The 12,475-nt window shown below is 54.5% G+C and overlaps 1 protein-coding gene across 5 annotated transcripts in view; it reads left to right on the plus strand.

Moving 5' to 3' along the window:
- The first annotated feature begins 3,123 nt into the window (after positions 1–3,123).
- The window catches only part of COL27A1 (collagen type XXVII alpha 1 chain), a 159,753-nt gene continuing 150,401 nt past the window's right edge, over positions 3,124–12,475 (plus strand). For all 5 annotated transcript variants that reach the window (XR_004054043.1, XM_030920179.1, XM_030920181.1 and 2 more), the window contains exons 1-2: positions 3,124–3,630; positions 9,985–10,055. Coding sequence is in view for 4 of the 5 variants with exons in the window: in XM_030920179.1 (XP_030776039.1) it covers positions 3,569–3,630; positions 9,985–10,055 (133 nt within the window). In the remaining variant the exon portion in view is untranslated. The remainder of the gene's footprint in view (positions 3,631–9,984; positions 10,056–12,475) is intronic.

Raw genomic sequence — 12,475 nt, forward strand, 5'->3', positions numbered from 1 at the left:
CCTGAAATCCACCTCTATCCTCCTGCCCTTTTTGTAATTATTTCACTGGAGATGTCCTTCTCCTCCGTGGTTGCACATTTATCCACCATGTCCTTTAGGATCCAAATGCCACCACCTCCTCCTGGGAGCCTTCCTGTGTTTCTTTCCATCCCTTAATCAGCTTCACAATTCAATTGATCTACATCTCTTTGATGGCATTTATCACATTCTCCTTATATTATCTTATCTTTATGCAGTCGCAGGGGATTCTCCATGACATAGTGATGTCTGATGTCTCCCATTCAGACTCTCTTCCCTACCCCAAGTTGCTGTGCATGTCTCCTACCCACATTACAAATGCGTGCATGACCGGAAGGCAGGACCATGTGGAAATTTTTGTCCCTGCCCTCACAGTGGCAGACCCTTTTCCCCCAGAGTCTTGTACAGGGGTTTGCATACTGTAGGAGTTAAAACAAATAACTTATTTAAATTGCCAATGGTTTGAGCATCTATCATATCCCAGGCTCCATGTGTCAGGCTGGGTGCGGGGACACAGAAATGGATCTGACAATGACAGCGCCATGTGATGTGTGCTGCAATCCGGGTGTAGGGCAGAGCAGCTCATCAGAGTCGGATGAACTCTGGGCTGCACCTAGAAGAACAACGAGGTTGTGTACAGGCAGAAAAGGGGCAGAGGGAGAACCTGGGAGGAAACAGTATGGAGAAAGCATCAAAGTAGCCAAGCTTACCTGAGCCTGGGTGCAGGAATCAGAGAGACTGGAGCTCAGGAGGCCGGATCTGAAGCTGGGGAGGCTGGTGAGGATCTGCACAGAACCCCTTAAGGACTAAGATTTGGATCCTCCTGACAAGATGCAGAAGTTTGGAGTTAGGTTACGTGGGTTCAAATCCCACCTCCACCACCTACCAGTTTATGTCAGCTTTCCCAGTTGTAAATGGAGAGAAAAAAGCAGGCCTCCCTTAAACCCCAGCACTGTGTGGGTCCGGGTCTGGACTAGGGTGTGGCACAGGCAGAGACGCAGCATACCAGGAGATGCCAAGAAAACTCAGCAGCGGAGGTAAATTGCCCAAAGCAGCGCCCCTGAACCCCTAAGTATCAAGATAATATTTTAATGCAATACTTTTAAAAGTATCAAAATTAATTTAAAACCCCACATTGAACAAAATATCTAAAATGTAAATAAAGACAGGGTCTGCATGGTGCCAAGTATGCAACTAAAAAAACATCAGTTATGATTGGAGAGAGAGTTCTCAACCTTAGGGGGCCGTGGACTTTTGAAAACCGGAGGAAAGTCCATGGCCCCTCTCCCGTGAAGAATGCACAAACATGCTCAATTTGTGCATAGTTTGGGGGTGTTCTCGCACTCCCTGGGGTTCGTGCACATGGAAGTTAAGAACTCTGGTTCAACACTGGGGGTGTGGGGGTGGCGGGGGTGGTTCCACGCGCCGGCCAGCAGCCTGCCAGTTCCCCAGTCCCACAACGGGCCTCCCTCCTGGCAGCCATGGGTGCTCTGCCCTCTGCAGGAAGCAGCGCACAGCTATGCAGCTCCCCCCACCCCCCTACCTTCCCTCTCTCGGCTTGGGACTTTTCCTAAAGTTTGTTGAAACCAGACACCTTGCTCGACCGAGCCCGCTTGCAGCCAGGGTTTAAAAGGCCGCCTTCAGCGCCCCCTCCCCGCCCCCAGCGGAGACTTCAAAAGGCCCGGCGGGCGCCGCGGCCCCAGCACCTATGAGCCGCCCCCAGCTCTCGGAGCCCGCGCTGGAGCCCGTGGACGCAGAGCGGCCGAAGTTCGAGCGCAGGCGGACCGGGCCGGCGGCGCAGTCCCGCGCGCCCATGCCCCTCCCGGTACCGCTGCGCTCCGCGCGCCCGCGCCCCGTTTAGGGAAGGGGACCTCGCCCCCCCGCCCCCGCGCCCACGGCTGCGGGGACCCATGAATACAAATGCCGTTAGGCGCCGGAGGAAGGACCGACCGGCCAGCCTCGCACTTAGGAACCCAGTAAGTGCTTGGGGGCTCCTGGAGAGCTGGGAAGTGTTCTGTGCCTGTGTGTGTGCGCGCGTAAAGGTGTGCGCGTATGGGGAAGTGGGTACACGCGTGAGGAGTAAATGCGTGTGTGCACGTGTGCGGTAGGCACTCTCGGAGATCTGTGTGCAAGTGAGGGTGTGCGCGCGTGTGTGCACCTGGGGTGTGTACACGTGTGGGGACGATATGGCCAGGATGGTGTGCGTTTGTGCCTGTGTAAGCATCTATGTGCATGCGTCTGCGAGTGTAGAGTATCAGCGTGCGCCTGAGCCCAGATACCTGAGGATGCATTTCGTGTGAACCTAGGAAGGGTGCGTGGCTGTCCCTGCATGTGACCGGGTGTGAGCGTGTGTCTGAGTTTGGGGAAAGCGTGGATACGTGTGGAAGTCTGTGTGTGCACTGGCGTGTAAGTGTAACTTTGCTCGTGAACGAGTGGCAAGAGGAGGTAGAGGCGGAGGGAGCTGTGGTCCCAGGGCCGGACTGGGGTTGTGGATGTGAGAATTTGCCCGAGGGCCAAGGTGTGCAGCTCTTAGCTCCAGTATGGGATCCCAGGGAGTTTTTGTCGATTCTGGGGAGGTGTGTGAGGGGGCGGGGGTGCGGTTAGATTCCAATTTCTGACAGAAGGGAGAGAGAGGGTGGCAAACCTTTAACAAGCCCACTCTGTGTGTTCTCCAGGGCGCTCCGAGTCTGGAAGCGCAAACTTTTGGTGGGCGGTGGAGGTCAGGATACTGGTTGTCGTGGGAGTCTGGACACCAAGTCCTGGTCCTAGCTCTGTCCCTGAAACTGTGGGTTTCTTCCAGGAGTAGAATTTGGCCCTTCTCCCTCTACCCCAACCCCCCATTGTAGGACCCCCAGGCTCACCAGTCAGAAGTTCCTAATCTCAGAACGGTGATCAAATCACCGTGAAGCCCTGGGCAGCCCCTGCCTCTCTGTGAATCTGTTTCCCCATCTATAGAAGGGGGAGGGGGGCGGGTGTCCCCGCGGGGCTGTAGTGGGCAAGCTAAGGCTGTATCCTTGGCTGCTGCCGGCAGGGGGCAGCAGGGGGCAGCAGAGGGCGGCCCGGCGCGGGGAGGAGGGAAGGTGGAGAGACACCGCGGGCCGAGACTTTAAATCGCCTTCATTTCCCCCAAATCCTTCCTTTTCCTCTCCTCCCCCAGGCCGGCGGGGAGGCAGCTTCCACCGCCCTCCGCGCGCCCTCACCCGGCCTTGCTCTGCCTCCGGGGACCGCCAGCAGCCCGCCTCCAAAAGTTTGATCATCTCTCTCTCTCTTTTTCTTGCTTCTTCTTCCTTTTTGGTGGAAGCAGAAAAGGAGCGAGGCAGGGGCGAGCGCGGCGCCCGGACTCCTGGGACCATGGGCCTGGCGCGGGCGCCCGCAGGGCCCCAGCCGCGCTGCTTGCCTGCTCGGGCGCCCCTGGGCGCGGGGCTGCGCTGGGGGCGCGGGGGCCGCGCGCTCTGAGCCGGCCTGGCGCGGCGGGGCGAGGGGCTGGCGGCCCCATGGGGCGCGCCCACACTTGCCCCCCGGGTTCGGGAGCATGAAGTAGGGGCCTGCCATGGGAGCGGGATCGGCGCGGGGGGCCCGAGGCACAGCGACGGCGGCGGCGGCGCACGGGGGGTGAGTACGAGCTCGGGGACGCCCCTTCCCCAGCTTCCTGCTGCTCCAATCTCGGGGAGGGCCGGGGTTCCCCGCCACGCGGTCGCTTCCAGCGGAACGTAAGCTTCCTGTCCCTTCCTGCGCCCCCGCGAGGCGGGACGTCAAGGGTTAATAGGGGCTGCGCCCCCGGCCGGGCGAGAGTTGGCGAGCGCTGCCCGCCCTGCCGCGCCTGGCCCGGTTGCCCGATCCCGTTGGGGCGGGGGCAGAGCCAGCCCGGGGGTCGGGGGTGGGGGTGGGTGGTGGCGCCTGGAGCGGCCGGCGGGGTGCGGAGGGGGGCTTTTTGGATGCCTGGGGGAGGAGGGAGGGTCTCCGTTTGGGGCCGTCTCGGTGTGTTCCGGTGTCTCGGTGTCTGCAGGTCCCAAGCCTGTACGTCTCCGTTTCTATCTGTTCTTGTGAAATTGTCCGCAAGTTTCTAGGTCACCAGGTCTCGGGTTCTGCTCCTGTCTCCGTGTCTGTGTGGCTCTGCACGTCCCCGCGTTTCTGGAAATCTCCGCGTGTATGTGTGAGTCGGCCTGAGTCTGTGTGTCTGTTTCCTGCTTCTCGGTTCCTGTCCCTTTCACGTGTGTAAGCGAGAAAAAGTGAGAGCCAGCATGTCAGAGCAGAAAGGGCCCTGGGCGATCACTGTGCGGAACTTCTCAGTGTACAGATGGGGAGACAGGGCCGGAGAGGGGCAGGGACTCTCCCAGGAGCGGCTGCGCGGAGCTGGGGCCCAGAGACTGGGATTCCCAGCGTGTGGAGTAGGATTTGTAAGAGAGAGTGAGCCTGTGCTAGAGCCGGCGCAGCGTGTGGGTGTGTGTGGGAGCCAGCAGCATGCAAGCAGTCCCTCGGGGCCTGTGGACGGCGCTCCTCTCTTTCCATCCTGCCCCCAGGACACCAGGACACTCCCCAGAGGCTGTCAGGGCTGTAGCTGGGCCCTGCCCCCTCTGAGCTGGAATCCGCGGGATGACACCCCCTCCTGTCTTCCCCATGTCTTGGAAAAAGCTGGCTGGTTGTGATTCCCCAGCCCCGCACCCCCTCACCGCAACACACACACACACACACACACACACACACACACACACACACACACGGCACCAATGAGCACACTGCTGACTCATTTTCTCCAGAAGACCCTGCGCCAGGGTAGACGCCAGCAGTTGGGCAGAAAAGTGGTGCCAGGCGAGCACCCCATGGTGGGGCTCCAGCTTTGGGCAAGTGGGCTGCCACACTGCTCAGAGGCCCAGTCTCTGCCTTCTCCTGCCTGCCTGCCTCCCTTGCCATCATGTCATCTTCCATCACGTGCCCTCTGGCTCCATCATGCCTCTGCTTTCCAGCATGCCTCTGCCCCTGGACCCTTCTGGCCAGACCAAACTCCATGTCCTGTCCATGGACACATCCCTGGCCACTGCTTCTTTCTGTTTCCTCCCCGTACTCAGAAAATTCTCCCTCTCCTGTGCCTCCACCGGCCCTGCGGACCCCCAGCAGCCAGCAGCCTCCTGGTGGTCTCTGTTCCTTTCTGAGCACACTCCCCCTGTTCTTTGTTGGCATTTTCTCTCCTCCATCTCAGTCCAGGGACCCTCTTGACACCCACATGCCTGGCTTGGCTATGCAGAGTACCATATCCACTGGTGGTAGGGGACAGCAGTGAGACACGGAATGATGTTCGTGGGAGGCAGGTGGCACCACAGGAGGGCCACGAGGCTTGCCATCAGGCAGGCTCGAGTTTGAATCCTAACTCTGCTACACGAGCTTGGGTGAGCCACTCTGCTGCTTGTTCTTCTCTTCCACAAAACTGGCACCTTGTTCCCAGCTGGCTGGGTTTTGTGAAGATGAACAGGACCATGCTTGTAAAGGGCTTAGAACAGGGCCTGGCATGTAATAAGTGTTCAATAAACAGCAGCTGGTATTTGTATTATTCCCTTCATGTTGAATGGGTGTGTGAGTCAATGGGAAAGTTCTGGGCTGCATCCTGTCCAGATGATGACCTGTCTGTGTTTCCATGGAGGACGTGGAAGCTGTGAAGAAAGCCCAGGCATAGCCATCTGGGCACAAGGGGTCTGGCCAGTCCATGGAGGCAGTTGGGACAGGTCCATCCGACTTGCTGCGCTGTAGTTCCAGTTAGCTCCCTTTTCAGCTTTTACCCCATGTGTGAACAGCCAAGCCTAGTGTCCATAGGGACACTTTCCCTGTGCGTTTCTGTGGCCTGGGTCTCAGCTCAGAGCCCTCAGTGACAGTTGAAGCTGGTGTGGGTTTCCAAGATCCTGTGGGTTTCCAGGTAATAAGGATGGAAGAAAACTATCCAAGCAGGCTGCCGGTTCTGGCAGTGTAGTTACCCAGGAGTAGCCCCATTTGGTGCACTGGCAGAGGGCCTTTTGCAGGGCATAGGAACACCTGGGTTTCCTGCTTGGAGGGCTGTGTGGCCAGACTATGTTTCCGTGCGATGTTTCCTCGCAGCTTCCATTTCGGCTGCCTCCTGGCCACCCTGGCCTCTGTGCTCTGGTCTTGCCGACATTCTGGAGCCCTGGGTTCGCAGAGCCAAGGCCCACAAGGCAAGTGGTGAAAACAGAAGTCTGGAAGAGCAAAGCCCTGAGGCAGCACAGGCACTAAACATGATTAGCAGTAGCCTAAACAGGATTGGAACGGGAGCAAAAGAATTGGCAGGGCCTCCCTCTGAGAGCCAACTTTCCAGGCCTGGAGCTGACTTAGATGACTCGTTGGCTCCCTGAGTTGCATCTCTGTTCCTGCTGGTGAAGGCTGGAGCTCCGGTCTCTGGCAAGTAGGAAGTCCCTGCAAATCTCCAATTTCTGCTCCAAGGAGACAAGTCAAATGAAAAGGACTATCTGTTAAGTCATAGACTTGAAGCATTGTGTGGCTTTGGGCAAGTAACTTTCCCTCTCTGGGCCTCAGTTACCCATCTTTGCAAAGAAGGGAGAGAGAGGACTAGAATGTGACTCCTAGATGATCTTAAATGGCCTTCTCCCACTCCGACATGCTCTATACTTGGCAAGTTTATGAGTCAAGTGCACACAGAATCCATTTCCAAGAGGGTCAGCTGCATTTGTCAGGGAGAATGAATGGAGGCGGAATACTTTTGTAATGGCCTTCAGGGCTAACGTCCTCAAGTTGGAAGCCATGGTGTTAGGAAGCTTAATTGAAGAGAAGATTCTGATTCCATGTCTCCTGTGAGACTTCTTTCTCCTGACTTTCGGGGATTATAAGGATTTATCCTCTAATTCTCTGCAGAGTAGTCACTTTGGTATAGCTGTAGCCAGGGAAATCGACCGAGAAGGACATGTGTGGTTTTTGTACCTTCTCTTCCCCACCTTGCCTTTCTTTATCAGTTTGGGAAACTTCCTAACTTCCTAGGAAGTTTGGTATGCGACATAATCCGATGAAGGACTCAAGGAGTGAGGGCAGGTGCCAGACAAGGGCCAGGAAGAGAGGGGACTGGAAGGAGATGGAACAGAAATTAGTGGGGTTACAGGAACACAGGAAGGCAAGGGGTAGTCTCTTCTGAGAAGGCATTCACAGAAAAAATGAGTTCTCAATTTGGGAACTGCTGAATGACAGAAAGTACAGTCAACTTGTTTATTGCAGGATTTCTCAGAGCCTTTGATATACAGGTATGCTTTCTGGATTGTCAAGACTGGGATGCAGGGGACAGCTCTTCCCTAATGTATCTGGCCAATTTCCTAGAAAGCATGTCTCTGGTGGGTGTGGGAAATACTATTGAAGAATTATGAACCCAGACGCTGCCCAGGATGGAAGTACCTGCCTTCCCTGAGCCTCAGTATTCTCCATTTGTCTAATTAAACAAAGCTGCCTTTTATTTCTCTCCAGGGCTCATGTTATTGCCATTTGCTTCAAGGGAGCAAGTCATGCCAGAAAGGTTGGCCCTGCCCTTCTCCCCAGGCAACCCCAGGGCAGCTTGACACTTTGACCTTTAGTCGTTGCCCATGGTGAGCTGGGGGCCTGGCCCCATGAAAAAGGCATTCTCCCAACAGTGGCAGCAGATTGGAGAGGATGAAGAGGAAGGACCAAGGATTATCTCGGAGCAATTCTGGAAAAAGTCAGAGCAGGGGAATTAAGGCTTTGGGAAGACACTTTTTAAAGTCCAGAGTCCCATAATACCAGGTAATATTAATTCATCTTATAAAAATATACTGGACACTTCCTATGTGCCTGCCGGGGGCTGGAAATGTAAGAGTGAATAAGCCCAGCATGGTGGCACATGCCTGTGATCTCAGCTACTCGGGAGGCTGAGGTGGGAGGAGAGCTTGAGCCCCGGAGTTCAAGTCTAGCCTGGGCAACATTGTGAGACTCTGTATCAAAAACAAAATGAAAAAAAAAAAAAAAAAAAAAAGAGTGAATAAGACAGGCGTCCTTGTCCTTTAGAGACTTAGTCTAGACAGGGAAATAGGAGAGTAGACAGTGACCACACATGTGAGACCCACTGTAGTGAGGCATGTGCAGTGAGCTGCGGGAGGTGACACCCATGCTGGGATCTAATGGATGTGCAGGAACTGACCAGGCAAAGGAGTAGTATCTACATGATGGGAGTAGCATGTGCAAAGGCCCAGAGCTGGAGAAGACGTTCAGGGAACCATCATTGGCATCTGAGTGCTGTTTCAGCTGGTTTACCTTATGCTGCAAGTAACTGAAGACCCAACTCAAAATAGTTTAAACGATAAGGGGGGTTATTCCCATATCAAGAGGCCTCAAGGAAGAGCAGTACTAGGGTTGGTGAACTTAGCATCTCAACAGTGTCTTCAGACACCCACTATTTTTCTATTCTGCCATCCTCAGGTGCTCTTGGGGCTTGTTACCTGACGTGCCCAAAATGACTGCAGCAGCTCTGAGCAGTATGTCCTTACTCAACAGCATACGGAGGCTTGAAGAAAACCTTCTCTGCTTTCTCAGGGTCTCTAACAGGCATCCCTCACCTCTCACTGGCCACATTTGGGTCTTATATGCATGCCTAAACCAGTCACTGGCATGGCAAGTGAAATTCTCAGGATCAGCTTAGATTTATCCAGATTCACGTAGGATCCTGTAAGTCCATGCCTATGTGAGCAAGCAGGAAGGACGGATGTCTGTGGATATGTAATCACCAGTGTCTTCACCATGCCCACAATGACAGAAGCTGTCATCTAAGGTCCCCAGGGAGTCTGGGAAGAACCTAGGGTTCCAGTTATCAACCCTGGCAAACAGGTTTCCTAGATTACGTGATTCCACAGAAGCACACCATCCTAGCTTTCCTCTTGGAAATGCATCCTGGGCCTGTCTGTCCCAGCCTTAGCCCTCACCACCCACCTGACACAGCTCTCTTCCTGTGCCCCGGCTGTCTCTGGCCACATGCTGCCCTCCCCTCTGCCTGCCTGGGGATCAGATACCCCAGGTGGCTTCGGGTGTCACTGGTGGCTGCTCCCACAGGAAGGTGAAATTGTATCATTGCTTTTGCCCGTCGTGGCAAAAGCCACAGAGCAGAACTTTAACCCTTCCTGGCCCCAGAGTGTAGGGACAGCAGGGACCATCTAGGGGAGTATTTTGCATGAGCTTATTGAATCCTCATTCCTGACCTGCGAGATAGGGAACATCAGCCCATGTTGTAGAAGACAAGACAGGCTCAGAGAGGCTGAGCAACTCATTCGGGTTCATACAGCTGATAAGTGACAGGGCCAGGTTTGCAGCTGACTCTGTCTAACTCCCCCATATCCCCTCTGTTTTCTTTCTCCCACTTTCCATTAGGATAAAGCCAAGTCAGGAGCTGCCTTCACCCACACTGGTTCTGGTTAAGGGGTCTCCTCTCTCCTGCCCTGTGTGGGGATTGGTCTTCCAAGCAGACCAGCCTGGTCTTCCCACTGACCTTTCATCCCTGGCTCTGCAGCCCATTGGCTGGGGTCTGGGGAAGGGTCTCAAGATCATGAGGCTGTAGTACAGATGGGGAGACTGAGGCCCAGAGAAGGGGAGGGGCTGGCCCCTGGTTGCCCAGTGAATCAGCATCAGATTTTGAGCTGGACCCTAGATGTTCCAATGACCAGGGCAGGGCTTCCTGTGCGCTGCTTCCTGCCCACTGACCTTGGCTAATCGATCTGTGAAAAGCAAGGCTGTGTTTGTGCATGTAAGCAGGTTCTCACTGAGAGGCTGTGCCTGGAGGCCGGGAAGAGTGGGCTGCTGCTCTGATGGGGTCCTAGAGCCTGCACCTGGCCTCCTGCCTTCTGTGGGCAGGACTAGGGTGAGACTGGGACTGGTGTCCACTCCTAGCTTCCCCAGCCGGATCTGGGTGTGAGGGGGTGGAAGCTGATGCCGCCTCTGCTTGTGTCTCCTGGTCTCTAGGGGGTTTCTCTTCTCCTGGATCTTAGTCTCGTTTGCCTGTCACCTGGCCTCCACCCAAGGAGCTCCTGAAGGTAATTCTGTCTTCTCTTTGTCCAGGGGGAGACAAAGGAGAATGGAAAGGGCCTGAGAACTCAGGGGTAGGAGACAGCGGTGCCTGTAATTGGAACTCAGTGCCTCAGTTTTCCCATCAGCAGAATGGAGATGATAATTGGCAAATTCTCTTTAGGCTTGAAATAATCACATTTGAGGCCAGGTTCACGCCTGCAATCCCAGCACTTTGGGAGGCCAAGGTGGGTGGATCACAAGGTCAGGAGATCGAGACCATGCTGGCCAACATAGTGAAACCCCATCTCTACTACAAATACAAAAATTAGCTGGGCGCGGTGACACATGCCTGTAGTCCCAGCTACTTGGGAGGCTGAGGCAGGAGAAACGCTTGAACCCAAGAGGCGGAGCTTGCATGAGCCAGATCGCGCCACTGCACTCCAGCCTGGCAATAGAGGGAGACTCCGTCTCAAAAAAAACAAAATCACATTTGAAGTTTTTGTAAAGGGGTAGGAAAGACTGCAGAAATGCAGAAGGGGGATGCTTGTGTTGTTTCTGGGGCAGAATTTGAGTAAGTTACTCCGGTTTTAAGCCTCGGTTGTCCCTGTGTGTCCAATGCGTGCTGTAAGAACTGCTTAAAAAAACAAAGCATTAAGCATTAACTGTCATGGCCCAAGCCTGCGATCCCATCTTCCCCTTCCCGTGAGATCCTGCTTTTCCCTCCTATGCCTGAGGGGCTGTCCAGGGGGCTGGGGCGGCGATGGACTGGCTCCACATCTGCCCAGGGAAACTGAAACCTCTCCCACATCTGTTTGTCAAGCAGCCGCATGCCTCTGAAAATAGCCGCCCTTCCCCCGCCTTCACGCCCAGCCCGTGTGCTGGGGCAGGCAGCCTGGCACGCCGGGAGTCCTTATGGCCTGACCTGGCCACTCGGCAGGGATTGGGCCCCTGGGAGGGCAGGGCTGTGCCCGGAAGATACTTCTGCTGCCCAGCAACATTTTGTGCAAATGTCATATTTTCCAAGCTTGCTATTTCCCCCACAAAGTAGGTGAACAGCTGTCCAGAGTCCTGAGTCAGGCACTGGGGCGGGGGGTTGGGGAGAGGCTGGAGCTGTGTGGAGCCAGGTTTAGGTAATAAAGGGATATTGTGGGGGCCAGCTGGCAGGCTCCTTCTATCTTGGCATTGGGCTGAATTTATTTCCCTGTCCCCCATCTCTTCACCGGTGATGGGATGCTGGATGTGTCTCCACCCTGCTTTCCAACAAACCCGGGAGGCCCCAGGCAGAATAGCATCATGGCTAAGCACAAAGACCCTGGAGACAGGTGGCCTGGGTTCAAACCTTGGCTGTGCCTTTTTTGAGCTGCAAGTTATTCCTTCTGACTCTTCCGAGCCCCCTATGTAAAGTGAGGATAATAAAGAGTACCTGCTCCATAGATTGTTGAGAGGATCAAGTGAGATCATACCTGTAAAATACTTGGCATATAGTAAGTGCTCAACAAGTATTAGTTTTTCTTATTGGTGTTAATTAGTTACCTGAAAAATTCGGGCAAGAACAACCCTTTCCTATGCCCTGCGGGGCCCACAGTGGTCAGAGACTCACGGCAGCTCTGTGCTGGTCGCCTTTGCCAGGTGTCAGGGTTTGAGACTTTGCCCTTTAGCTGCAGATGGTCTTTGGGGGACACCTGGAGACTGGCTGGTTGTCAGCTTAGAAGCCCACCCAGTGGATAGGGGAAACCTCACCCGTGCTGCCTGGCCCAGCCAGTTGTGACTATCTTTGGGTGAATGCAGGTTGGCCCTAAATTCCATGTGTGGAGAGGGATGTTAGCAGGCCTGAGGAGCCCTCCAGGGGTTGTTGAGTGGGGACTAGAGGAAGGACCAGGTGGCTTCCTGCCCTTACCTCTTGTCCAACCAAATGGCTCCTCCCATTCTAAGTCCCAGTTTATAGTGAATAATAGTGAATAGTATTTCATGATAATAAGAGAGTTTCAGTGATTAAAACAGATACCACTAAGAGAATCCTTAATCAGTAGTTTATTTTAGCTTAGAACCTGAGGGAAGACAGATGGGAGAAAGGATGGGAAGGAGGAGTTTGAAATGAAATGAAAGCCCCTTGGGTCCTAAGGAAGAATAAGGGTCTTAAACTCAAGCCAACCTGAACCAGCAACACAGAGCTATAGAATTCTTAGGACATTGCAACACCTGTGCTATCTCAAGGTCTGTTTCTCTTGTCTTATAGGCAGGGAATTGAGGTCCAAGTGTCAGTAAGAGACTCAAGCAGAGTTACTCAATGTGGGGCTTGGGTGAAGATGATGTGGAAGATGACCATTTCATCCTCCTAACAACCCTATGGTGTAGGCACTCTTTACAGCCCTGTTTTACAGTGGAGAGAACTGAGGCTCAGAGTCCAGGTTCACTGCTGGTCTTCTTAGGCTCTACATTTTGCCCT

This window comes from Rhinopithecus roxellana, chromosome 16 (genome assembly GCF_007565055.1).
Source record: "Rhinopithecus roxellana isolate Shanxi Qingling chromosome 16, ASM756505v1, whole genome shotgun sequence".
In the NCBI taxonomy this organism is placed as follows: domain Eukaryota; kingdom Metazoa; phylum Chordata; class Mammalia; order Primates; family Cercopithecidae; genus Rhinopithecus; species Rhinopithecus roxellana.